Source organism: Scophthalmus maximus, chromosome 17 (assembly GCF_022379125.1).
Source record: "Scophthalmus maximus strain ysfricsl-2021 chromosome 17, ASM2237912v1, whole genome shotgun sequence".
Taxonomy (NCBI): Eukaryota; Metazoa; Chordata; class Actinopteri; order Pleuronectiformes; family Scophthalmidae; genus Scophthalmus; species Scophthalmus maximus.
Window position 1 is genome coordinate 16,147,996 of NC_061531.1, and position 23,719 is coordinate 16,171,714.

The 23,719-nt window shown below is 43.8% G+C and overlaps 2 protein-coding genes across 5 annotated transcripts in view; both read left to right on the top strand.

The window, feature by feature from the left end:
- The window catches only part of plcl5 (phospholipase C like 5), a 65,508-nt gene extending 51,800 nt beyond the window's left edge, over window positions 1–13,708 (top strand). For both annotated transcript variants that reach the window (XM_035616213.2, XM_035616212.2), the window contains 3 exons: window positions 979–1,054; window positions 8,559–8,668; window positions 11,971–13,708. In XM_035616213.2, the coding sequence (XP_035472106.1) occupies window positions 979–1,054; window positions 8,559–8,668; window positions 11,971–12,384 (600 nt within the window). In that variant the 3' untranslated portion in view covers window positions 12,385–13,708. The remainder of the gene's footprint in view (window positions 1–978; window positions 1,055–8,558; window positions 8,669–11,970) is intronic.
- Window positions 13,709–14,229: 521 nt separating this feature from the next.
- hcrt (hypocretin (orexin) neuropeptide precursor) lies at window positions 14,230–17,504 on the top strand. 3 transcript variants are annotated; one of them, XM_035616588.2, is made up of 3 exons: window positions 14,230–14,302; window positions 15,641–15,936; window positions 16,886–17,504. In XM_035616588.2, the coding sequence occupies exons 2-3, from the start codon at window positions 15,850–15,852 to the stop codon at window positions 17,252–17,254; spliced, it is 456 nt and encodes a 151-aa protein (XP_035472481.1). In that variant the 5' UTR covers window positions 14,230–14,302; window positions 15,641–15,849; the 3' UTR covers window positions 17,255–17,504. The 3 variants fall into 3 exon arrangements, with proteins under 3 accessions (XP_035472481.1, XP_035472479.1, XP_035472482.1); XM_035616586.2 differs by having other exon boundaries at window positions 14,265–14,356; XM_035616589.2 differs by having other exon boundaries at window positions 14,265–14,356; window positions 16,889–17,504.
- Window positions 17,505–23,719: the final 6,215 nt, after the last annotated feature.

Genomic DNA, 23,719 nt, shown 5'->3' on the forward strand with positions numbered 1-23,719 from the left:
TTTACTGTAGAATATCAGTGTGCAGTGTTTGTCCCCAGTCCGTCACGTGGCCTGCGTCTCGCCAGCGGTTCAAAATACTTTCTGTTCGTCTTACTTTCACTTTCGCTGCAACTCTCACCAAGGCGTCCATCTCACAGCACACCACACAACATCCACTCTCTAGAGGTTGGGAGGGGGAAAAAAAATCTTGGACATGGAGGTTCCTCGTGTACATTAGTCATCAGAGGTTCTGCATTTCTATTCATTCTTTTTAGGTTTAAAAATTTCCCTTGACGAAGGGACTGTCCAAGCTGAGCTCACTTTCTGTCTGTCCTGAAACCAGTTCTCACTAGAATAGTAGAACAAGAAAAGACACACACACACACACACACACACACACACACACACACACACTCTCTCTCTCTCTCACACCATGAGAGGCCACTTCCTGTCTCCCTGCTAACAGGAGTGTGAAACTCCATTAGCTTCCTCCTCAGTGCTGCGGGGCAGGTCCAGCTGCTTCTCCTCAGCTTGTGGGAAGATGTTTGAGGGCTCAAACTACGCCGCACTGTGATGGTCAGATGCAAATGTAGAGGTAAAAATAGGAAGCCGCATCACTCGCACTCCCCCCCCCCCCCCCCCTTATGGTACCAAATACTACACGTTCAGTAAATTCAGTGCAGATATCTGTAATCAACTTGTAAATACCAGACACACTAGGATTACTTTTTGTCTTTATCTCTCAATGTATTTACAAATGTGCAGAGAAGAGAGAGAAAGAGATGCTGAAGCAGCAGGTCAGTGTGGAGGAAGAACAAAAGCTATATCTTACATTTATTTGAAATGTTTCCGTCTTTGGATTTCTTTTTATATACAGTATATATATACCACGACGTTCCCCCGTGTTTGGCAAGGCCTCTGCTCAGCTCTTGCTTTCAAGTATGACTCTGCTGCGATGCTGAGGTACAAACTACTCGAATGTTCTCTTTGTCCTCCTAGATGATCCAGACCAGCAGAACACTGATCGAGTCGGCTGACGTGGTCCACTCCAAGCTCACACAAGCACAACGGGCAGGTACGCTACGCCGCGTAATGGCATGAGTGCTCAGCTGCAACCTCCCCCGTCCATCGACAAAGGGAGAAGGTCATTCATAATGGACGGTTTTATCCTGAAAATCTATTGACAGCTTCCCGATGATTCCATTTTTTTTAGATGTAGAATCTCGCTTTTATTTTTTTTTCTTTTACCTCGAACATGAAACAAGGCAGGATACTCTAGATCTGTCCGCTACCGTGAGGAATATGACTCACGGTTCAAGGACAAGATTTGTGTCAGACAAATGAAATTATCTCACTGGCATTTCTTTCTTTTTTTTATTCGTTTAAGAAAAATATGATCACAAGACACGTCGAGGAGATTAATAATTTCAGCTCTTCGCCAAATGAATCATGTGCTTCAGTTACATAAATCTGCAGCCTCTTGAACGTGTGATGTATCACATCCTCTCGCGCTAATAGAATGAGTGCCGGGTATCCACTCCTACTGCATCTCCATCAACAACAGGGGCGGCTGCTGCTGCTGATATGAACCGGCCATCATCAATGAGTTTTTTCCGCCGTGTAGTTATCATGTCACTGGGCAGGTGAAAAAAAGAAAAAAAAGAATCAGCCTCACAGACAAAGGGCTGCAGAAGAAAGGGGACAGCGAGCATTACCACGCTTTGAGAGGGAGGAGAGAAATGAAACGCTTTGACAAGAGTGTAGAGTGAGAGGAGGAGGGAAAGGGATGAAACCAAAGAAGCATATCGTCAATGCAGCGTTTTGTTTTTTATTTTTTTTGGTGTAAAATGTCGGGCCTTTTAAGAGAGAGGATAAAATTGACCATGACAAGCTGATTAGGAGAGAAATGGCTTCAAATCAAGAAATCCTGTGGCTTGTCTTCTCGAGCCTTTTTTTTTTTGCATTCGGCACTAATTGTTCCTCATTTGCTTTGCTTATTTTCCACGCAGCGGAGCCTCTGCTGAACAGCTCCTCATATAGGAGCACATAAGTTGCATGGTTGTGCCTCAAAATGTGAAACCGACAGATTCAGACTCATTGTCGACCTTGTAATAGCTCCTCGAGTAAACGTGGAAACCCATAGTAGACTGGGGAGACTCTCTCTCTCTCTCTCTCTCTCTCTCTCTCTCCCTCTCTCTCTCTCTCTCTCTCGGACACATGCCGACCCAATATCCTGAGGCTGATAAGCCAATTTAATCCCACCATGCCCAGCGTCACTGCCTGGTTTCACACAGAGGCAGGCGTATGCCTCACCACCCCCCCACCACCACTCACCACAGCCTTACCAAGTTGATGTTTGTGCGGTTCAGTTACCCAGGGATGTGGGTTGAGCGCTGTGGGGCTTCCATCACAGAGCCGTCCCCCTGGCTCCAAGGTTCCCGAGCTCAGAGCTGGAGGCATCTTCAAAGACCCCACGCAGCCACGGTCACAGCAGTGGCCGTATCTGGATACCGGAGACTGAAGCGTAGCTAACTGCCGGTTGAAAAACTTGCACTTCCTATATGTAAACATTTTGAGGAAAATCAACCTTGTTCTGTGCCTCACAACTAAGCATGTTGTTTAAAATGATAACATTTATTTTTGAAAGGGCTGCAAAAGCCCACGGGGTCCTGGTATTTTCTGAAGGAGCATGTAATCCTTCGAATCCAATTGAAGTGAAAACATGGAAATTCCTAAATCTTGGTAATGGGAGTTACCAGTTGTTACATTGGGGCAGCATTATGTAAGAGCGATACAATGAGGCAGAGGGCTGCAGCGACAGCCCCGAGGGGCCTCAGCTGCATGCCAAACATAGCACTTTCCCTATCGCATGCTCCCACTCCCCTGCCCCCGGCGCTCACACGCAGGCCTCGGTCCAGACCGCCCGCCATTCTCAAATATACATAACGTCCGTGTCCGTTCATTCATGCGTTCAGACATCCGCTGTAGTTTTGACAGCGATAAGTGGGGCATGAAAAAATAAATTAAGTAAAAAATATCATATACAAATAGCAGCCCTTTTTCTTCTAGAAAGATAATGTCATATTACAGCGGACCGCCAGACGTGCGACAGATGCCCCCAACGCTGTTTAACACATTCCAATTACTTCCCCTTTTCATGTGTAAACGAGGTGTGTGTAGTGGCACCTTTTACCTCCAATCAAAATTGGGGAAACAACCACTCTAAACTTTAAATTAAGTTTAACCTTGTAGGCCGTGGGGAATGTAAGGTCTGAATTAATATGGGCGCGGGGTACAGAACAAACTGAGTTATAACTGCGGCGATTCATCACATGCACAATTGTCTCATCTCAGAATTGCAAATATTTGGCCTTACGAAAAGTATAACAGCAAAGAATGGTTTGCATTTTCAGAGGAGACACAGTAGCGGCTTGATGTGTTATGCTGCACTTGTGAAAATTGAAGATTGAAATTTTTCAATCTGCTACACTAATCTCCCCTTGCTTTTTAACACACTAGTTATTTTCCAATATTAATTCCGACACTCGCGTCCCGCTCCTCCGCTCAGCGTGCTCTCTGTCCTCTCCATCTGCTTCCTGTCTCATCAGGTCCCCGTCGTCTGTTCACGCGCTGCTGCTTTTTGCTTGCCAATCGACGATTGTTGTTTCAACTGTATAGTTTACTGCAAAATGGAAATTGAAATACGTCGTCCATCTAGCAATGTTAGCATATTGGTGTGTTGATTGTGTTATGCAATTTTGTTAGAAGAAAAAAATTGCTAAGCAACTGGGGAACATGAATTATTCATTGTGACAGTGCTATAACTTGACCTTCACAGGGCTGAATGTGTGACAAATAGAGAGGTTGAGAGGGTTGAGGTAAGCCACTTCAATCTAATTTTACATTCAGAGTCAGTGGATCTAATAAAACAAAAGCCGGCCTAACAACGCCTCCCTGCACAAATGCTACACAGCACAAACCATTCTCCCTAAATGGGTTTTCTCCCTTTTCCCTGTCATCTTTGTCTTGTTAAGCCCGCATCGCAGTACATTATAAGAATTTCTTATCCTCCGGAGAACCATGAAAAAAGCCACAGAGGCCATTTTGGGTGAACTCGTTTGCTCCCCAACAACGCACTGCATCATTCCGATGGCTCGGGGAGGCCATGAGTTTACCTCTTTTGACAGACTGACAAGCGCTGAATGCACCCGTCAGAAGACAACTCGTGAGCCATACGAACTTGTACAAACTGACGTTGACACGGGCAACAGCCCGAATCACGACAAGCGGATCAGCGAGTGGGGGAAACGTGAAGAGCGATATTGTGGATTTGCATGGAATTGAAGGTTTTGTCTCTGTGATCGATACGGAAGCCAAAGGTATAATTTTGTGGCTTTGTGAGAAGTTAGATGTTAGATGACGGGCTGTCAGTGTCGGAGAGAGAACGTGGGATAGTGTGTGTGTGTGTGTGTGTGTGTGTGTGTGTGTGTGTGTGTGTGTGTGTGTGTGTGTGTGTGTGTGTGTGTGTGTGTGTGTGTGTGTGTGTGTGTGTGTGTGTGTGTGTGTGTGTGTGTGTGTGTGTGTGTGTGTGTGTGTGTTTGTGTGCGCGCGCAGTGAATCCAAGCTTAATTTAAGGCCTTTGATTGAATCCGACAGTTTTGCCACAGCCATTAGAAGTGTGCTGTGCTCATCAACTAAATGCTGTTGTGACAAAGCCATGATCATAATGACACGCAGGCGACAGTCTGAACTGACGGGACCTGAACTAACCTTGTCACCTCCTAACTCACTCCCTTCATTTTAAATATGGGCGACGTGAAATGACTGGCGCATTGGCTGATTTGTCACTCGTGCTAGAAAGGGTTAGGATGGACAGTGTGCGGCTGCTGTGGTTTTTTATTTCCCAGCAGCCCCCACCAGCTCTGTTTCCTCATCACTTCCTGTGTTCGGTTTATGCCCTGTCATTATTGCAGCTAATCAGTTTAATTTGGGCAGTGAAGCTGACGTGTTGATGAGGATGAAGAGGTGCTTGATGACATCCTCCCCCCACCACCCCCCCCCCCCCCCAGGCACTATTGATGGCTCTGTACCACACACACAGACACAAACACACACACACACACACACACACACACACACACACAACACTAATAGGGGGACCAGATAGACAGCTGGGATGCTGGCACCTCCAGATGCTACCGCTGGGCTATACAGTATACTCTGCACACTGGCTCATGTGTCTGCACGCAGATCTAATCTGTTTTGTGCACGGAGATCATCCCGCTCCATCTCTTCACCAGCCTCTGCAGCACTGGCTTCTACAGCCCAGTGGATTTCCTTTAAGTAAGCGTGTCTGTCATCAGAAAGCTCAGCAGAAAGACAAAGAGTTTTAAATGCTAGTAGAACAGCGGCTATAGATCCTCAGAGACAGGCTGGGACTTAATTAAGCCATTTATACAGCATCTCTGTGCTTCTGTGCACCTCTGAGCATCGCTTTGTATTCCGCATCTAGTGCTGTGGGGCGTTCAGGTGACGATAGTCCTGCATCCCGCCCCGTTAAAACCAGGCCCAGGAACAGGAACAAGTCCACTGTATTATTGGTTTTAGAAGCTGCTGTCTCCCTGTAAGTCTCGACTGTGCTTATTTATTGATGCGAAGACTCTGACTGACCACTGTGCTGGTTTGGTTTTCCACGGCATTCCATTACCGTGGAAATCGAAGGGATGAAGGCACCTCCTTCCCTTCGCCTTCCTCGGCTTCCTCACAGTCATTGCCCCCCCCCCCCCCCCCCCGGCTCATCAGCACCTGGAAAGTCCCTCTCTCTCTCTTTGCAGTTATGATTTATATTCTGCTCGGGCTTTGCAGTGGGTATGACTCGACATACATTAATGAAACACTGATCCTGCTGTATCTCTCCTCTCACCCCTTTTCCGCATCTTTGGTTTCATCATTTCCTTTTCATCATTTCTTTTTCATCATTTCTTTTTCATCAGATCCTGTTTGGAGTTTCTGTTTGATTTTTTTTTTTATTTACTTACCTTTCTCTCTGTCTCTGTCTGACCTGTAACTATCTCTTTTTTCCTGAGCATTGTGTATTCGGAGTGTAGGAGGCACTGCTGCTGTACTCATTACAAAGGCAAAGCCCCTCTATGCTCTATGCGGAGACAGTAAGCCTTTACTGAGGCTTTTGTTTGCACATGAGTGTGTGTGTGTGTGTGTCTACTCAGAGGGGACACATTGTTGTCCCTTCAGTCTTTCTGTCTGTCTAAGCACTAATTTTTCTCCCTCCCTCCCTCCCTCTCTCTCGCTGTCGAGTGCACTGTGGGGGCCACATTCTGTTTATTAACTCAAATTTCACAGAGCTTTAAGTGACAGTATAAAGAACGGCAACCATGGGACTATTAGAGGGAAGAAATGCTTAATAATTGGAGGAATTAAATGCCTGAAGTGGCCGTATTGCGACAAGCCGCCCTCTAGCTAATTTCAAATCTTGCTCAGCTCTGTGCCTGCCTCGCTCCCAAAGTCCTGTGATCATCTGCACCAGCAGCGGCCCATTAACGACACCAGATTACAAGATCAAATCAGACCTAAACCCTGTTAACACAACTCTCGGGTCCAGAGACGAGATCTATCTATAAGGCGATGGCACCATATCATCATCTATATGGAAATAAGGGAACAACAGGGGTCTTGGGCACTGAAGGCCAGAGAGGTTGACCTCTTGTTCTGTTTTAAGTGTTCTGCAGATTATTTGGGGGGACATACGTTCTAGTAGTGAGTGTCAAACATACAGTTCTGTTGAAGACAGGTTCCTGGGTTGTTGGGCTGCAGAACGTGGACAAAGCACACCCCTCATGAGCATGCTGACTAACAGGCACAGAAGAACATTTAGAACAGAGACTGACAGGTTTGTTAGAAGCTTTATGGATTTCTTGACAGTCCACCAGCCCATGTTGTTGTATGTGAAACTGCAATCCGTGTAGTGGGAGACTATATTATATATATTGACCTTATTGCTCAATGGAGAGAGCATGGCATATTTTTGCAGTGCAAATAAGGGGATCGTTGAATTTACTCAACCAAGAGTAAATGTTGTATGTTGTGTGTTATATACTGTCTTTTTTGAAAACGTGTTTGATTCAGATTTTACTCTCAGCCTTTTATTTGTATGTGTAGCTGTAAGTTGATGTTTTTGATTTTGGCGTAGTCTAATAGGTATTAACCTTTTCCTGAAGTATTTAACAGCCAATGAAAGTCCTCAATACAAAGAAGTAGTAGAGTTGAATGACTGTCGTGTTTTTTTAAGAAACAATGATAAATGGGCTGAGTTTATCAAAACAGTTGAGGTGCAGCGATATCGGTTGGTAGTTTAATAGGGAAACATACATAACAGAGGAAAGTTGGGAGGTAGTGTGAAAATGTTTCTGAAAAGCTATCGGATCAACCTTTTAACATCATCTGGTGCAGATGAAAAAAAACAATCCTACCTTCATGAAGATTATAATGGATTATAATGGATTATAATATTTTTTTTTTTTTTTTTAATGGTGTAATGATTTTTGTGTTTCTGTTACTTTGACCACCCTCATTGCATCCACCTACTAGTTAGAGAAAGGAGCCGAGGACTAAAGAACGGTTGACCCTTTTAACGGTGGTGCTTAATTACAGCGTGTCATGTTTTGTCAACGTGTGCCGTGAATCAAAGCCGGAGTGGCGTCGGGGTCAATTTCAGGGACGAAAACTGACAAGCGAGGCAGAGACTTGCAGCTTTGGGAGGAGTGTGTTCTTAAAGCCCGGAGGATTAGAAACGGTCTGCCTGGGATAAATGAAGCTGGACCTACAGATAGATTAATTAGAGGTTAGCCCACATTGCACTACCTCAATCTCACCCCTATTAGTAACGCAGCATATTGAACAGTGGGACATTAACCTGAGGAGTTAGAGCCAGATGTCTTTTGTTCCGCAGGTCCCGTGGTGCAGTGCAACGTGAAAGAGTGACAATAACAGCAAGCGGATTATTGTATTATTATCTTTAGGAAGAGACAATTTTTGTTATGGTAACATATTAGTTAAAATTCAGGGACATTTCATGTTAAATTTGGATTTGGATCTTTGTGCAGAACCAAGAAAATTTAAATGAATCTTTGAAATTGCAAAATATTAAAAACTCCTAGAACAACTGTTCTGTGATCATCTGCAATTGTTTGGGTTTCATGTGTCTGTATTTTACACTTCATAAGATAGCAAATATTCTGTAGCTACAGCCGCTTGACTTCTATTTTACTTAAATTAATGAAGGCGACTCTTTGCAAGGCCACATACAATCATAAATCCTTTAATAAGGTTTAAGTGGATTGATTTTCCTCACACTCCTGTTTGCTTTTAGATACAGTATTTGTACTTGTTAAAAAAAAAGGAATCCCTGCCCTTGATGAATCACACAAAATGAAAATCAGCAGTCTAAAAATAGTTGAAGTTTTTGCTTTAGTGTCTAAAATATATTTTTTTGCATTACAGTTTGGTAATATGTCCTTGGTAATGTGTATTTTACTGATAATTTTCACCTCACGTGTGTCCAGGTCTGGACTTCCACGAGGACCTGCATCGCATCGGCGCAAAGGAGGGTCTGAAAGGCCGCAAGCTTCAGAAGGCCATGGAGAGCTACGCGTGGAACATCACCGTGCTCAAGGTGAGACGACGGGAAACAACGCACTCGCGTTGGGGGTCCTCAACACAACAGAGACCCCCCAAATGATTGCACTGTATCATCAGTTTGTAGAACGTACAAATACCTTTTGATTCATGTCAACGTGTTAGATTGTATCGGAGACTATATAACAAGCTGGATAAGCAATCCTGTTGCTGAGATTAAACTTACATGGTGTCTTAAAAAAGCTCCCCGGGCTAATTGGAGTTGCCTCCTCTCTAATCCCCAAATCTCTTAATTAATTGCTGTTGATTCCAAGGACTGCGTTTTATTTATATGCTTACGTAAGCCATCTTGACAAGATATTATGATAGGATTGTTCACACTTGTTGTCGACGCAGGCAGACTGCTGTATTATTCCCCATGAGGATGAAATCAGGCCCCATGGACATGCCTTGAAGACAGCGCTCAGCGAGATGCATTCTTGTCTCTGCCCATCCCATGACACGGGAGATAAGGTTGCCTAATGAACTCCTCTCATTGGTTCTATGAAGACTGGTAGTAAGACCAGCACTGATAAAAACACAACGTGCTGCTCAGGCTGTGCACTGTTGCACAGTGTGGCCTGTTTGGCTAAGTAAGGACAAGAGCAGCTGGGTATTTTTATCTCCTATCATCACCCTGAAATCATTTAGTATTGAGTGAAGAGCCTCCCAATTGGCAGAGCTTTTTTTCTTGCTGGAGTGGCGGCTCTGCTTGATTCTTCTTTCACCCTTTTTCGTGTCTGCCTCATCAGAGAGCCAATGGCAGCTTGTGATTACATTAACAACTATTCTGTTGATTAACTGATTAATAGATTTGTCTCTTATGACATTAAGAGACAATGAAAATTGGGTCCTGGTTCATATGTATTGTTTATTTTGTCTAATTAACTGTCCAAAATCGTAAAAACAATTGAATGTTATGGCTGTAATACTTGTAGATCAGTTTTGACAGTACTTGTCCTCTTGTTATTCTAATACTCTATTAGAGTTCCACTGTGTGCACCACCCAGATTTATTTTAATTAAGCGGCATAACAGGTGGACGCCCTAACCTAATCCCTGTCGCCCCCCCCTCAACTCCCTCTATATCCCCATCACTCCCCCCGCCCCCCAATGCTGCCCTGCCTCCCCAGACACACAATTCCATCTGTTGTCCTTTGCCATTGTCTTCTAATTTCTCTTTTTTCCGATGAACCACATTCTCAACACGAAGGCATCTCGACTTGCACATAGCTCCTCCCCCTCCTCCTCCTCCTGCGGTTCTTCTGTTGTGAATGTGAACATGTGGTGAGAGCCTGTTGCCCGTTTGCCAAGACTGGCAGCCATGCCCAGTTATTTCACCTGTTAGTGTCTCCAGATCCTCAGCGGGATAGGAAAAAAACACTCGCTGGTAGAAAGTGGGGAGCTGAGAGGAAGTGAATTTCGAGAGTCGTGTCTTCTCTCTTGTCACCAAACGTCTTAACCGCCCATACAGTTACAGTCAGATCTGAGCTGTCATGGTCAACGAGGGTATTTGACCCATTTTTTTCTAGAACCTTCCTGCAGAGATTGAAAAACGAAAATCAGAGAGTGACAGAAAGAAATGCTTTGAAGCCAATGTCAAGCAAAAGCAGTGCACCAGAAACATTTAGCGTCTTGTTGTCGCCCAAATCCACCACCATTGTGGTCGCTATTGTGATCAACTGTTGTCTGAGACCTTTTACATCATATATTTAGCTAAATGAATCAAGCTGCTGCTAAAATAGATCAGATTTTTTGGTCTTAGGTGGTCGGGAACTCTTCACATCTCACAGCTACAGGTGGCCAACGCCTTGCAAGGAGCTTTGTTTTACAGTCTCTCATTTTATGATGCTTCAGGCCAGAACTCATAGATTCTTTTGTGTTATGCCAGTTCAGCTGGAGATGAATTGCTCTCAGTCTTGCTCATGAACTGTCCCATGCTCTTCTCTGACTACATCTACAACCTTAGAATAATCTGCTCTGGGCAGGTTATTGACTGTCTTATTTCTACCAAAGGATTGTCGGACTGATTCTAATAAACAAGGAGATTATAGGTTGGAATTGAATGAGGAATTAGTGGTGGGATTTGTAAATAGCTTTTAGGCATCGTGGGGGGTAAATATACTCGAAGTTGAAGCGCCGTCCTGATTTGGCAGCCAAGTACAAGCGTCTCTCTGTCGTTTTTTATGCCTGGTGAGTCATAACTTACATAACCCCCCCCCCCCCCCAACCCGGTTCCACATATGACTTATTCATGCTCGCTGTTTGCATAATTGAGTGGCTCAGGTAAAAGGCAGCTTATTAACAATCACCTGGGTGCCAAGCGCCGTGTGCAGGGCGACACCTTCGCTCATCACGCAATATGTCAGACAACGCTGTGCCTGCCGCCTTGTGGCTCCAGGAACCTTCGCCCCCTCGCACCGTTCACACTTCGGTCTGGTGCAGGACAGGTCAGCGTGTGCCCTCCCCTTAGGAATGCTGGCCCAGTGCGCTGTCACAGCGGGTCAGACAGAGTCCAGAGGGGAGTTCAGCAGGAGGGAGGGAAAATATGCAGATGCACAGATGTGGAAGGCCACTTGCTTTGTGAACACATGTTGGAGGTGCTGTTGTATAAGGAAAGTGTTGGAAGTGACACTGGAAGAGGCCTGAGAGATTTTTGCAAAAGCATGTGGTCATATTAAATATTTTCTTTCTAAGCCAGTTCTAATAATATAAGCACCTCACACATAGATATTAACCACCTGTGGAGAAGACCGCCACATTCCCATATGGCAGAGACCAGCAAGCTTGAGGAGGCAGGCGGCCATGGCAGCGGCCCAGACTGACTTGACAGTGCTGTATATAGCAGGAAACTGCCCTTACCACTTCCTCCACATATGGCAGGGATTCATCTCCAAGTGCTCCCGAATAAATTATAGAAATGTAGTATAACATTATCACCATATGACAACAGCAGAGTGGAGCAGTTGGAAGGGCTGGCAGGCGCCCAAGGGGGCTTCATTCGGTGGCTGTATACTGCCCCCTTCTGCAACTTATTAGTTAATGCACTGAGGAGACATACTCCTGTATCACTTTGGCCAAAATTTTGGTTTTTTACTTAATCATTATTTAACTTGGTAAAGAATCTTTTGAGTTTAAATTATTTTCTAAAAAAGAGACCAGGTAGAAAAAGTAGTGCAGAAATAGAATTAGGTTGTTTAACTTCACACAGCCCTGAAGAAATGAAAAGAAATTTCCTGCTGCCATAAAATCTGATAAGAGTGGTTGACCAAGCTGTCTTCTTCCTGTCTCCGTCTCTCAGGGCCAGGCAGACCTGCTGAAGCATGCCAAGAGCGAGGCACTGGACACGCTGCGTCAGATCCACTGTGCAGCTCAGTCCTGTGGCCTCAGTAAAAACGGAGCCGCTTCCCCACAGCTCCAGCATCATCCTCACCACCAGCCTCTGCAGGTCCAGATGCAGCAACAGCAGCAGCCTCAGGCGAAGCCCCATCCACAGCCTCCTGCACCACCAATGCACCAGTCCCAAACTCAGCCCCAGTCCCAGATCACACCTCAGGCTTACTTCCATCCCCAACAACCGCCGGCCTATCCTCAACCCCCGCCCCTCACTCAGCTTCAACTTCAGTTCCAGGGCCAGCAGCAGAGGGCGGCGGGACCCCTTGAAGTCGTCCCCGAGAAAGAGACGGTCAGCGACGGACCCGCGAGATCCTGCTGACCCGCAGCCTGTGCCCACGGAGAAAACTCCCCAAAGAGAGACAGAGAGGGCGACGTAGAGACGGAGAAGCAGGAGGCCAGTCATGAAAGCGAGATGAAGGAAATAATGGACAGAGTGAAAGAGTTGATGACGGTGAGGAAGACTCGCCGCGTTAGAAGTGAGACACAAGTCTGAGACGAGGGGGGGAACAAGAGACCTTGTTTTCTCTTCCACCTGAGCCTTGGTTTTGGTCTCCTCTGCCTTCTCTCTTGTGAAACGTAAAAGGGTCAAAGACAGTCAGAAATTTCAGGCGTGCATTTCTACATTGGAATACGTTTAGTAATTGGATCGGTACGGTTGGATAATCCTGTCTCTCTCTGGGCAGTGCTAGTTACATGCCCCTCCACTGTGTATTCTAGCTCTGTGGGTACAGGCTTTACCTCACGTTGGCGTTTTTAATGCCACAAATTGGCCTTTTTCCTTTTCTAGAGACTCCTCAGATTTAGCTTTTTGTTTTTTCCTTCACGCTCAAGCTCTTCCTCCTTCCGTCTTAGACGTAAAGCTGCGAGCGATCCCTCCCTCCTGTCAATGAAGAGATTGCCATTTTCATTTTAAGTCGAGCAGCTTTGTCTACGCTGAGCCCTGTAGGAGTCCCAGATGACCATTTCAGCACATTCAGCAACCAGGGAGCTGTAGAGCTAAAAACTGAAAAACGACCTGCTGCTGTAGATGTGTGCCATCACACCGATGCTCCGCTTCTGCCCTTCGCTGGTGTAAATCCTTACACATCTCCAATGTCATTCCTTAGGATTTAAGCTCTTCAGCATTCATGGACTCTCCCCCCACAGGGTCTCCCTGTCTCCTCCCCCAGGGGCTGTGTGTGTGACGTCATGTGAGTTGGTGTTTTGGTCCCCAATGTGGAGCTAGTCCACATCCTCGAGCCAATCGCAACTGAGCATCTGACCCCTCTGGAAAGGGGTCAGAGGTGAACAGCAGCATGGCACTGCTGTCAATGAAAACACAGAGTAAAGTAAATGTAGATGTAAACTGTATGTAAAATGTACGAAGGGAAAAATGTATTGCTATAACAACTCTTGCAGACACAGCCATCAATAATTGATATTATAATAATTGTCGTTAGTTCTATTGATATTCTGATTCTTTTGTAACATTACTTCCACAAACACAGTGATTTGACACATGATGCCGTCGTGTGGTGCAGATGAGGACAAACCATCGCAACGACAGGGTCAAACAAACAATCAGACATGTGTTTCACTGCATAAGTGAGTGTGGATTCTGTAAGAGTTCCTTAAAGTGGCCCATTAAAACTGGCTTCATTGTTTATCCTGTCTCCTCTCGCTCATTGCATTCAAATGTTTTAAACAGGGTTGTTGAATAATTGACTCGGAATTCAAGGACTATATCAATCCGTTGCATGCTGGAGATGTTTTGGCTGCGCAGGGTTGAGAAAGTGACTGTGAGTTACAGGGTTTTTGATTGCAAATTGGACAGACGTGTCTCGCTCGTGAGAGCATTTTGAAAGCAGCTTTCACATTGAACATAAAGCAATCAATAAAGCTTTCGGAAAGCTTTATTGATTGCTTTGGATGCACTGTGACGCACCGTTAATTCCCTTGACATAAAACTATTTTTTCCCAATCAATAAACAAGGAGTAGGTATTTTATCAAGGTTTTGTTTGTCTGTTTAAAGCAGCGCTTTCTGCTGTCCATAAGATGGCAACAAATATTAAAGTGGAAATGGGATACTTTTTGGCTAAAACTTATTGAAAACTGACCAAAAAAAGAACACCATCTGTGCTTATATTGGTCATCTGTGAACTTCAAATGGCAGATGGTGGAACTGTTGAGTTGGAAAAAACAACTCAACCTCACAAGAGAAAGAGTGTTGTTGATGGAGGAACAGAAGCAGGTGAAGGTGAGTGAACCTCAGGCGGACATGAGCTCAGTTTGTCTTCGTCCTTCTATATCAGTAAGTAACACAACCAGCCTACTGATTACAGGATTGTTAAACTTAAGGTTAATTGTTCAAAATGGGATTTTTATTTTTATGGGTTGTTTTCTGCTTTGGACAGTAGCCAGGCTGCTCGCGTTGACCTAGCCTTGATGCTAACGCAGCCGCTAGCTAACGCTAAAGGAGACAGGAAACGAAGTAGGAGCTTCAGTTGAAGATACCTCTTTCTTCTCCTCCGTTATCTCCACAGTGGTGAGGACAACTTAGTTTTTAATGGCGGCGTAGTGACAGGCGCGTCAGCGGCACCATGTGCTCGGGAGAAGAGCGGTCGATGTAGTGACTTTTTATTGTAGTGCTGTCGTTTTTATGGGTTCGAAAGAAGTTGTCGTTTAATGTTAAATGTAGTGGACAACGAACCATAACCACAACCCTGATCAAATCAAACGCAGCATTTTAGTGCTTTAAAAAGTGTCAAATCAAAGAAAATGTGTGAGATGTTACGTCGTTGCCCACCATCTTTTGAATTTCAAGAGACGTGCCAACACGCATGCGCAAGGGGTGGCGGACCAATGAACGAGCTCGTTGTGCTGCCTTCCAGTTTACCTCGGAACTCAGACCCTGCCTGGAAGTCGGGATGGTGATTTTTTTAAAATATATTTTGTAATTCCGACTCGAAGGTCGCAATTCCGTGTTCCGAGGTAAACTGGAAGGCAAAATTGGTACCGTGTTCTCGGTACCTGCGTCCTTCATCGGCGTCTAACTACTGCAGCCTCCATTACCACCCGGAACCACTAGGGGCACCCAAGTTGTGTGTTGCCGCTAAATGGTTGGTGATGAGAATGGAAAGATGATGACGTCAATCTTAAAGTCAATAACTACTTTCAAGTGATTTTTGTCATCCTATTATGTTAACTCGGTGACGGTGTTTGCTGGTTAGTAAAAAAAGATCATGTAGGAATAAACAAGGGTGTAGCTGAGGGCCTCAGTAAATGTATATCGGCCCAAATATTCCTAAACACTACTCTGTGTAGTAGCTAGAAAAGAAATAAGAAAACCTTCTTAATGTGTGAGAATGGCACCTTTTGTATGAGAGAGTAAAAGCCCAGAGAACCTCATTAGCATGACTTGAATGAGAAAGAGAAAGGGCATCGGGGACCTTTTTTCTATGTTTGTATGATATTTCTGAGCTCTATTGGACACATTAGCTAATTGACTTCAGCCCCCTCACTACTCACTGTAATGGTATTCCTTAATAAACCTTTGGCACGCCGCCACAAAGACATACCTGTTGTTCGTCAAAAGGTCCAGCGGATGTGCCTTGGAGATGAGACTAATTAATGGCGACGACCCTTCAAATGACGACCGGAGCAATGAGAGAGAATTTGTAGGTTTTGTGTCGTGTCCTTGCGTTTGGGCCTGAATGACGTCCGGACGGGGTCGACGGTGTGGACGACAACAGAACTATATAAAAGACAGTTGTCCTTCCCCCTGTGGGGTGATAAGAAGATCAGATGACTCCCCTTCACAAAAAGCAGAAGATGATGATGTGGTCCCACACCAACCTCCAGAGAGCTGCTGGGATGGACCCGTCCAACAAGGTAAGACGGCTGAAATGTTAACTTGTAAATGAGATTAAAAAGAGTTCTTATACTCACCTATCAAGAAAATATGAATGTTAACAGTGTCACTAAGATCGTAATGTGCTAATTTGACTCATTCAACTGTAGGTCACGCTTACAAAAACGTCTGTTGGACAGATGACGCAGGGGATCAATAAAGATCATAACTGGGGCATTTTGAATAGTTGAAACACTTTTCTGAGGGCTGATGTGGCATGTCATGGTAATCAATGTCTTTCCATGATATTTTCTGTTGTTCATTTCAATTTGTTATCATCAAATGTCTAAGATAAGGGTTGTAAATTACCCTATAGTCTATATTTACCTCCCTCTTCTTGTGTATGTTCCTTAAAATGTATATATTTTTTAAAACAACATAATAGTTTGTCTAGGATGTAGGCAAATTTCTTAACTACCGCTGAATCACAGGTTGATATGAACTTTACATAATAAAAGGTTATTTTGGGATTCTTTTGTTTATGTAATATCACCTTTCATAAAAAAATTCATATCCAGCTGTTTATTCTGTCAACTTCTAGCATAACTACTCATTTTCATGCCACGCACTGCAATTTTACATTTGCCTACAGTAGCTGCTGCACATGCAGTATATATCTTGGTGTAGCAATTTTACTCTTTATACTGATCCTATTGTATATATCTTAACATATTCATATCATTATTGTTCTGTATTTGTCTATATATACATATCTATGCACTTATGTTTGTTTTTGCACTTTTTATTAAGTGCTAAACTGCATTTCCTTGTCTTGATTCTCTCCTTTCCGAAAAAAAAATCAAGAACTATACATTTAAAATATCACTGAATTACTTCATGAAATATAATGTTTATTTCAAAGACTAGAAAAACTGTTAGAATCCCTTCTTTTTAATTCTCCCAAACTTTAAACTCCTCTCTTTCACCCAGCAGAAAGTCCTGGTGCTCGTCTTGACGTTGCTGCTGTCCCAGCTGACCTGCGACGCTCACAGCCTGTCTGAGTGCTGCAGACAAACGTCCCGCTCCTGTCGCCTTTACGTGTTGCTGTGTCGCTCCGGCGGAAAGGACACGGGGGGGACGCTCGCAGGAGACGCCGCCGCTGGCATCCTCACCCTGGGCAAGCGGGAGGAGGATGAGCATCGCCTGCACAGCCGACTCCACCAGCTCCTGCAGGTCTCCAGGAACCAGGCGGCCGGGATCCTGACGATGGGGAAGAGGACAGAGGAGAGCGCTGGAGAGCGGTACATGGACTGGATGGCTCGATCAGGGGTCACCATCACAACACCCCTTCCTGTGTGACGACAAACTTATACCTCATGGTACAAATATACTGGGACACTGTTAAAATGTAGGTATTAAAATCATTATTATTTATTTGTTGAGTAGTATCAGTTAAAAATATATATTTTTGTCATTTTTTGAATGTGATATTATTTGCATTTGCCTGTCACATAGATGTGTGATATTGTATATGTACAGTATGTGCAATAAAACAAGGGTCCAAGGATAAAACATTATTGGTATGAATACATTTTGTAACAGACTCTAACTAAAATGGAAAAAAAACTAACTTACAATGTCAGGAACAGATGATCTACAATATTATCATATTTATTCAAACAGCAAGAGACTGTTTGCTCTGCTCTGCTTGATTTCCCATCACAGAGTGGGAATGAAAACGGGCCACAAGATGGCGGTGATGCTGCAAAAAGTGAATAAAGACAGAAGCTGTGTCATACATCATGGCTAGAGTACTGATTAATGTAATTATCCAATATGACCACTTGTGCATGTTATGTCTGGTGTCTGCAGTCCCTTCTGTTTGAACTTGATGAAACTATCAGTCTTTGATACAGCATAATGCTGCATGAATTAAAAAATGAGAATAAAAATAATCATGACATCTGTGTGGTACTGTACACCACAGCACAAATCTGTCAGCACAGTTGAATGTATTTACACTTGCTGAAAGAGATGATTAACAAAGAATAGTTTTTGTTGTATGGAAAATCTGGGGGCGTTCAATACGTTTGCACAAACATTTTATTAACTTTTCACCCAAGCTACATTTTTTATTATTTTCTTTAGAATGTCGGATGTATTCCGATTTTTCGGTGCATTATTCGGAGGGACAATTGAACAGGCTCAAAGTCCCAGCCCCACCATGACACCAGCTTCTCTTCAGCTGACCTTGTGCATGATGAGTGGTTGATGATGCTAAATGATACCTGCGTTTTCTGTCCTCCTTCTAAGGTAAAAACTATATTTTCTGATCACTGTATCATGCTTCGACGCCGATGCCTTCTCTGACTTGGAGGCATTATAGAAAGTTCTGGAGTGTGCAGACAGAGACGGACTATGATGTTTGCCCTTTGACTTTATTGGCCCTCTCTTACTTAGCTAAAGCTACACGATACACACATGTATTATGTATTTATGTTATTTTTGTTGAAATGTTATTATTCTTTCTTCCTTCCCTGCCTTGTTATTGTACAGAACACACATTGAGGGATAGCAGACTGCTTGTGTGATCAGGTTCTCAGTTGGCAACTGAAACTAGTCCCCTAATTCGACACACACACACACACACACACACACACAACCACTTGCACAGAAAATTGAGACACGTACATGAACAAAAGCTGCTCCTTTGCCTGACTTCTTCTCTCTCACAGCCATTAGTTTACTGCTTACGTGCTGTAAACGAAATTTAAATCTGACAAAATGACGTTTGCGTGTCAAATATATTACCATAAGCATTTCTTTGCAAACCGACCATATCAAGACTGAAACAAGATATGTATTAATGAAATGTCAGGTCCTACAGCTTTAATATACAAAGAAAGAAAACACATATTGGTGTCCATGTAAGCTTACATCATAGCTTATATTGTGTAACAGCCATTCACACACACACACACACACACATTCATACCACACTTCTATATACAGCATTTTCTCTCACATTGCGTTCATACACAGTCAGGGGTAATTAAGGAATCGGTCTCTTGGGGCAGCTGTGGCTCAGGAGATAGAGAGGGCCGTCCCCTGACCAGAAGGTTGATGGTTTGGTCCCGAGTTCCTCTTGTCTGCAATATCGAAGTCTCCCTTGGGCCGGATACTAAACCTACCCACTAAGTATTTTGCCCTAAGGACACTTTGGCCCGCTGGACTGGAGGAAATCAGGGGATCGAACCACCGACCCTGTGGTCAGTAGCAGCAGGACCAAAGAGAACGTGATGTATCCTCAATTGATTCAGACTCGCAGGCTGATTCCCTCCGCACATGTATTGTCGTGTCTCCAAGCCCGTGAATCATCCAGTTAGAGCCGGGCTTTATTCAGGCTGACCTCTGACCTCCGTGTATCCATAGAGGGGTTGAAGGAAGAAAAAAACAAAAGCTCTGTACAGACAAAAAAAAATTCTAATCTTTATCTTGTCTATGTTACGGAGCATTCACAACAACCAGCACATGCTGAGGCTCTCGATACACGTGGGGAGTTCTTCTTGTGTTCAGTGATCAGTAAATTGAAAAACACGAACCAGAGCCACTAAACAGCATTTTGTTACTCCCTGAAAAGGATTTTCAGAAAAGGCGCAGAGGACATGTGGAGAAAGTGGGAAAGAAAAATAAAGAGCAGATAGATAAGATAAAATAAAAGTAATTTATGATAACTTCTCTGGGAATGGGAAGTAGGAGGAGCACGCAGGTTCTGTGCGAGGATGAGAGAGAGAGAGAGATGACTACTAAATTGACAGTGTTGTGGAAGAGGCAGAGGGAGGGACAGAGAACAGAAAGAGAGGGAGGAAGGGGGAGTCAGGGACGGCAGGAACCACGGTGAGTGGAGTTTACTGTGACTGGAGAGCAACTGAGGCATTCGCTGTGATGCTGGAGCAGTGCTGAGCGCAGCCGAACCTGAACGCTCCCGACTCAACTCTGAGGGAGATAGTACAGAGAACTCCATCACCTCCGAGCTTCTCTTTCCTGTTCCTCTTTGGGGGTGGAATGGTGAGGAACTCCTGGAAACTTGCTTTCTGAGATTCTGCAGCCTTCTCCTGGTGCAAGATGCCTGTGATGAAGGGCCTCCTCGCTCCACAGAACACCTTCCTGGACAGCATCGCCAACCACTTTGATGGCACTCGTGAGTATATCTTTGGGATCCATCTAGAACTGCCATTTTAATTAGGTGTAAATGTACAAGAATAGTGCTTTGCTTATGCCCCATGGCCATTCGTGGACTGGTAGCCTGTAACTCTTTCGGTGTCATTGTGCTCAAATCGATGGGTTTCAAACTTCTTCTTTTTTCAAGGGACACTCATTATTAGGACGTCTCGTCTCAGATCTAAGGACGGAACTCTACCGGCTATACGCCTGCAAACATTTTTTGGGGGGGATATTAGGCCTGTGGCATTTTTTCTTGTAACCCAGTTCTAGGATCGTGACTGGCACTGAAAGACATCGCTGTCGACAAATGTGTCCACCAGTGGTGACGTCCAATTACAAAGACTGCGAGTAGTGACAGTGATGCAGAACTGGACGTGGAGATGGTCCAGTGCAGAAACTGATGAAGAGCTGCATGTTGAGCCCGTTGCTTTCATCGGGATAATTCACTGTTGAGATTTATGCATCGAGGTCTCTCCTCGCACCTTGCTCTTTGTGCTGGAGGAAACCTCCCAGCGGCTCTTATCAAGGCTGCACAACCGTCGCTCGACAATAATAATAATAATAATAATATATTTAATTTTTAAAGCGCTTTTCATGAACCCAAAGCGCTCGACATCTCTCTCACACATTCTTTTCATTAAAAGTGAAGCTTGGAAACTTGGGCTCCTCGTTTTTTAAATGGCACAGACAGACTATTGTGAGATATGCTGTTTGTCTGTTTTCTCCCTGACCTTGATATTTTCTCTTTTCAGTTCTTTTGAGCCGAGCGTAGAGCACGCGGTGCACACAGGTGGCAGGAGGAGAGGGTGCAGCGAAACGACAATTTGAGGAAAACGGAGGTGTTTGTATTTGGGTGCAAATTGGCTATTTGACACTGTTGAAAATAATTCTCTCGGAACAGGCCACACATTTCATTTAATAATGATCTGCCAACAGGTTCGTTAAAAATAGGTGATGGCATTGTGCAGCAGCTAAAGAACAATGCTGGTTATGATGAATATTACTATTAATCTGCATTCACGCAAAACATTACAGCCGAAGGAATATTAAAAATTACGCATCCAAAACATGACAAAATTGAACATTTTAATATAGAGCAGCACCGATGTGGATTTTTGGGGCCCGATGCCGATATCGATATTTGGGAGTACAATATTCCCAATACCGATACATTGGCTGATATATATATATATATATATGTGAAAAGCCACATAGTTTGCATATATGAAATGCTTGTGTGTGTTAGACCCATGCCTTTATCATTCATAATCCATACTGAGAAGAAAGTATATTCTGCAGGCAGCGCTTTCCAGAATAATAAATGGTGTGACAGTTTGTCTGCCGATTACAACTTTGCAAGTTCACAAATTCAGCGTGATAACACTATCTCAGTTTCTATTTCCCTATTTCACACTCACACACGCACACACAAGCACACACACACACACACACACACACATCCTGCACAATACCTCTGAATCAAATGTGCAAGCGAGCCGATTGACCGAGCAGCTGAGTGGAAGGTGAAGGGGACTAAGTGACTCGGTGTCCCAGTGCAATCGAAAACTTTCCTCGGTTACACTGTTTCTTTGAAGACGAGGGGGCGAACTGTAAACCTGAAAGTCTATTCCAACTCAGGCCTGATAAAGACGATAAATAATACAAAATGTCCCCAGAGTGAATGTGATCCGACGCCTGGACTCAGGGGGAACCGAGGTGACATTCGCGATGACCCTGACGTGAGCAGGAAAGTGATTAAAATGAATTATGCAGTGGGCAATGAAATATCAAGAGCGGTATTGCTCAGTCGTCCTCTTTGAAATCTGAGAAAATTACTTAAATTATTCATCTAACCGATCAACACCTTCTAATGTAGGTAATTAACGACAAATTACATTTTTTGAATGTGGACTTGAGCATCAAGAGCATCTCAGATATCAGATATTAAATATCTTTAGTGACACAATTATACAGTACCAGGCATAGAATAGCTTCTTTTTTTTGTATTTCACTGCTGAGAGTCTCTTCTGCTAATTGCTTGAGTGGGTTTTTGAATTCCACCTTTCTCCTCCGCATCTGGTGAACGCCCAGTAGATCTGAAGAAAGATGCAACACGAGGAGTAGTTCTTCTGTAGTCATTCACCAAACTACGCCCATTTTATTATTCTTAGACGTGAACATTCACTGACAAGGAATTGTTCTGAGTTAACTGATTTGAATCACATGAACCCATAGACTCAGGCTGAGAGAGAGGGAAAGAGTTTGATTTTAGTTGCACAGTTGCTCAAAGGATTTCAGTTTGATCTGAAAAGTAAATTTTATGTTTACTGAATCTCTGAATCCAGACTTCCAGCTCATATTGCCGATCCTTGATTTGCCACATCTGCGCGGCCCTGGAGGTGCAAACGGTTGCATCGCCATATGCTTTAGTGTTTTTTTCTTTCTGCACTGATTGCTATGGCAACACAAGCCCTGGAAAGATGTTAATATAGTTTCTTATGAGACTGACTGTCCACATATCAGAAGGAAATGTATCCACACTTCACTGATTGCGCGTCTTTACCTCTGGAACAATCATAGACAAAATACATCAGGTGAATCTATAGCTGCAGGCAACTGGACCAACACCGTCGCTCCGTGTTTACTCGAGAACACAAAGCACATCTCATTAAAAACTCTCTGCAGCTCAGCTGTCCAACTATGTCCTCTCGGTTCCATCGTCATTGTGTTGTTCTGCAGCACAGAAAAGCAAATATATGGTTGTTTAGAAATTGAACCTGCTTGTATTCAATGAGCGACCGAATGAATCCCTGAAAGAAGACACCGTTCGGTGAAACGCGGTCTCTCTCTCTGCAGTCCTGCATTAGTCAGTGAATGATGGTAGAATCATCTTTACAATCAGTCTGACAATGAAGGGCATGGCCCCATATCAATTAGTATTTTATAAATAATTCTGCAGCTCACAAGGAGAGATTTGAAAAGTGAATAATGACGGGGGAACTAAGGGGGCTGTCAAGAGGATAGAGACAGATATTTCTTATAGTTTCCATGGACATAATGTAAACGTGGTACACGATTCTGTGGTTCGTGTGAAACGATTCTTCTCTCAGCACATTAACTATAGTCTTCTCTGCTATTTGACTATTCAGTGTTGCGCTGAATAAGAAGCCGATTCAATTGAATGTTTTGCTTTTTTAAATGCAGTTATATGATTATTTTCTTCTTCGCTGCCCACGGCTCCTGCCTCGAAATGACTCTTGTTCCAGCAGTTAGCAACAATATTCAAAATTGTTTTTTTTTCTTCTTTCCTTTCTCCGCTCTCTTGTAAGCATGGACTGTTATATAATCCTTGATTATTAACGTTCTGATTCGAAGGTGCTTAGAAGCCGTGCTAGAAAGACATTTTTACTGATCCATGTTTGGTATTGAGAAATTAATCAATCTTCTAAACTTTTTAATTCCCAAATCACTGCTCAAAGCAACTTTCAAAACTAGAATGTATGGATTAAACCTGAATTCAGAAATTGCTAAATCAGAGCGAGAATGCTTTGTGGGGTTTGCATTGTCATTGTGATGGCTTGGAGTCATTTATCCATGTAG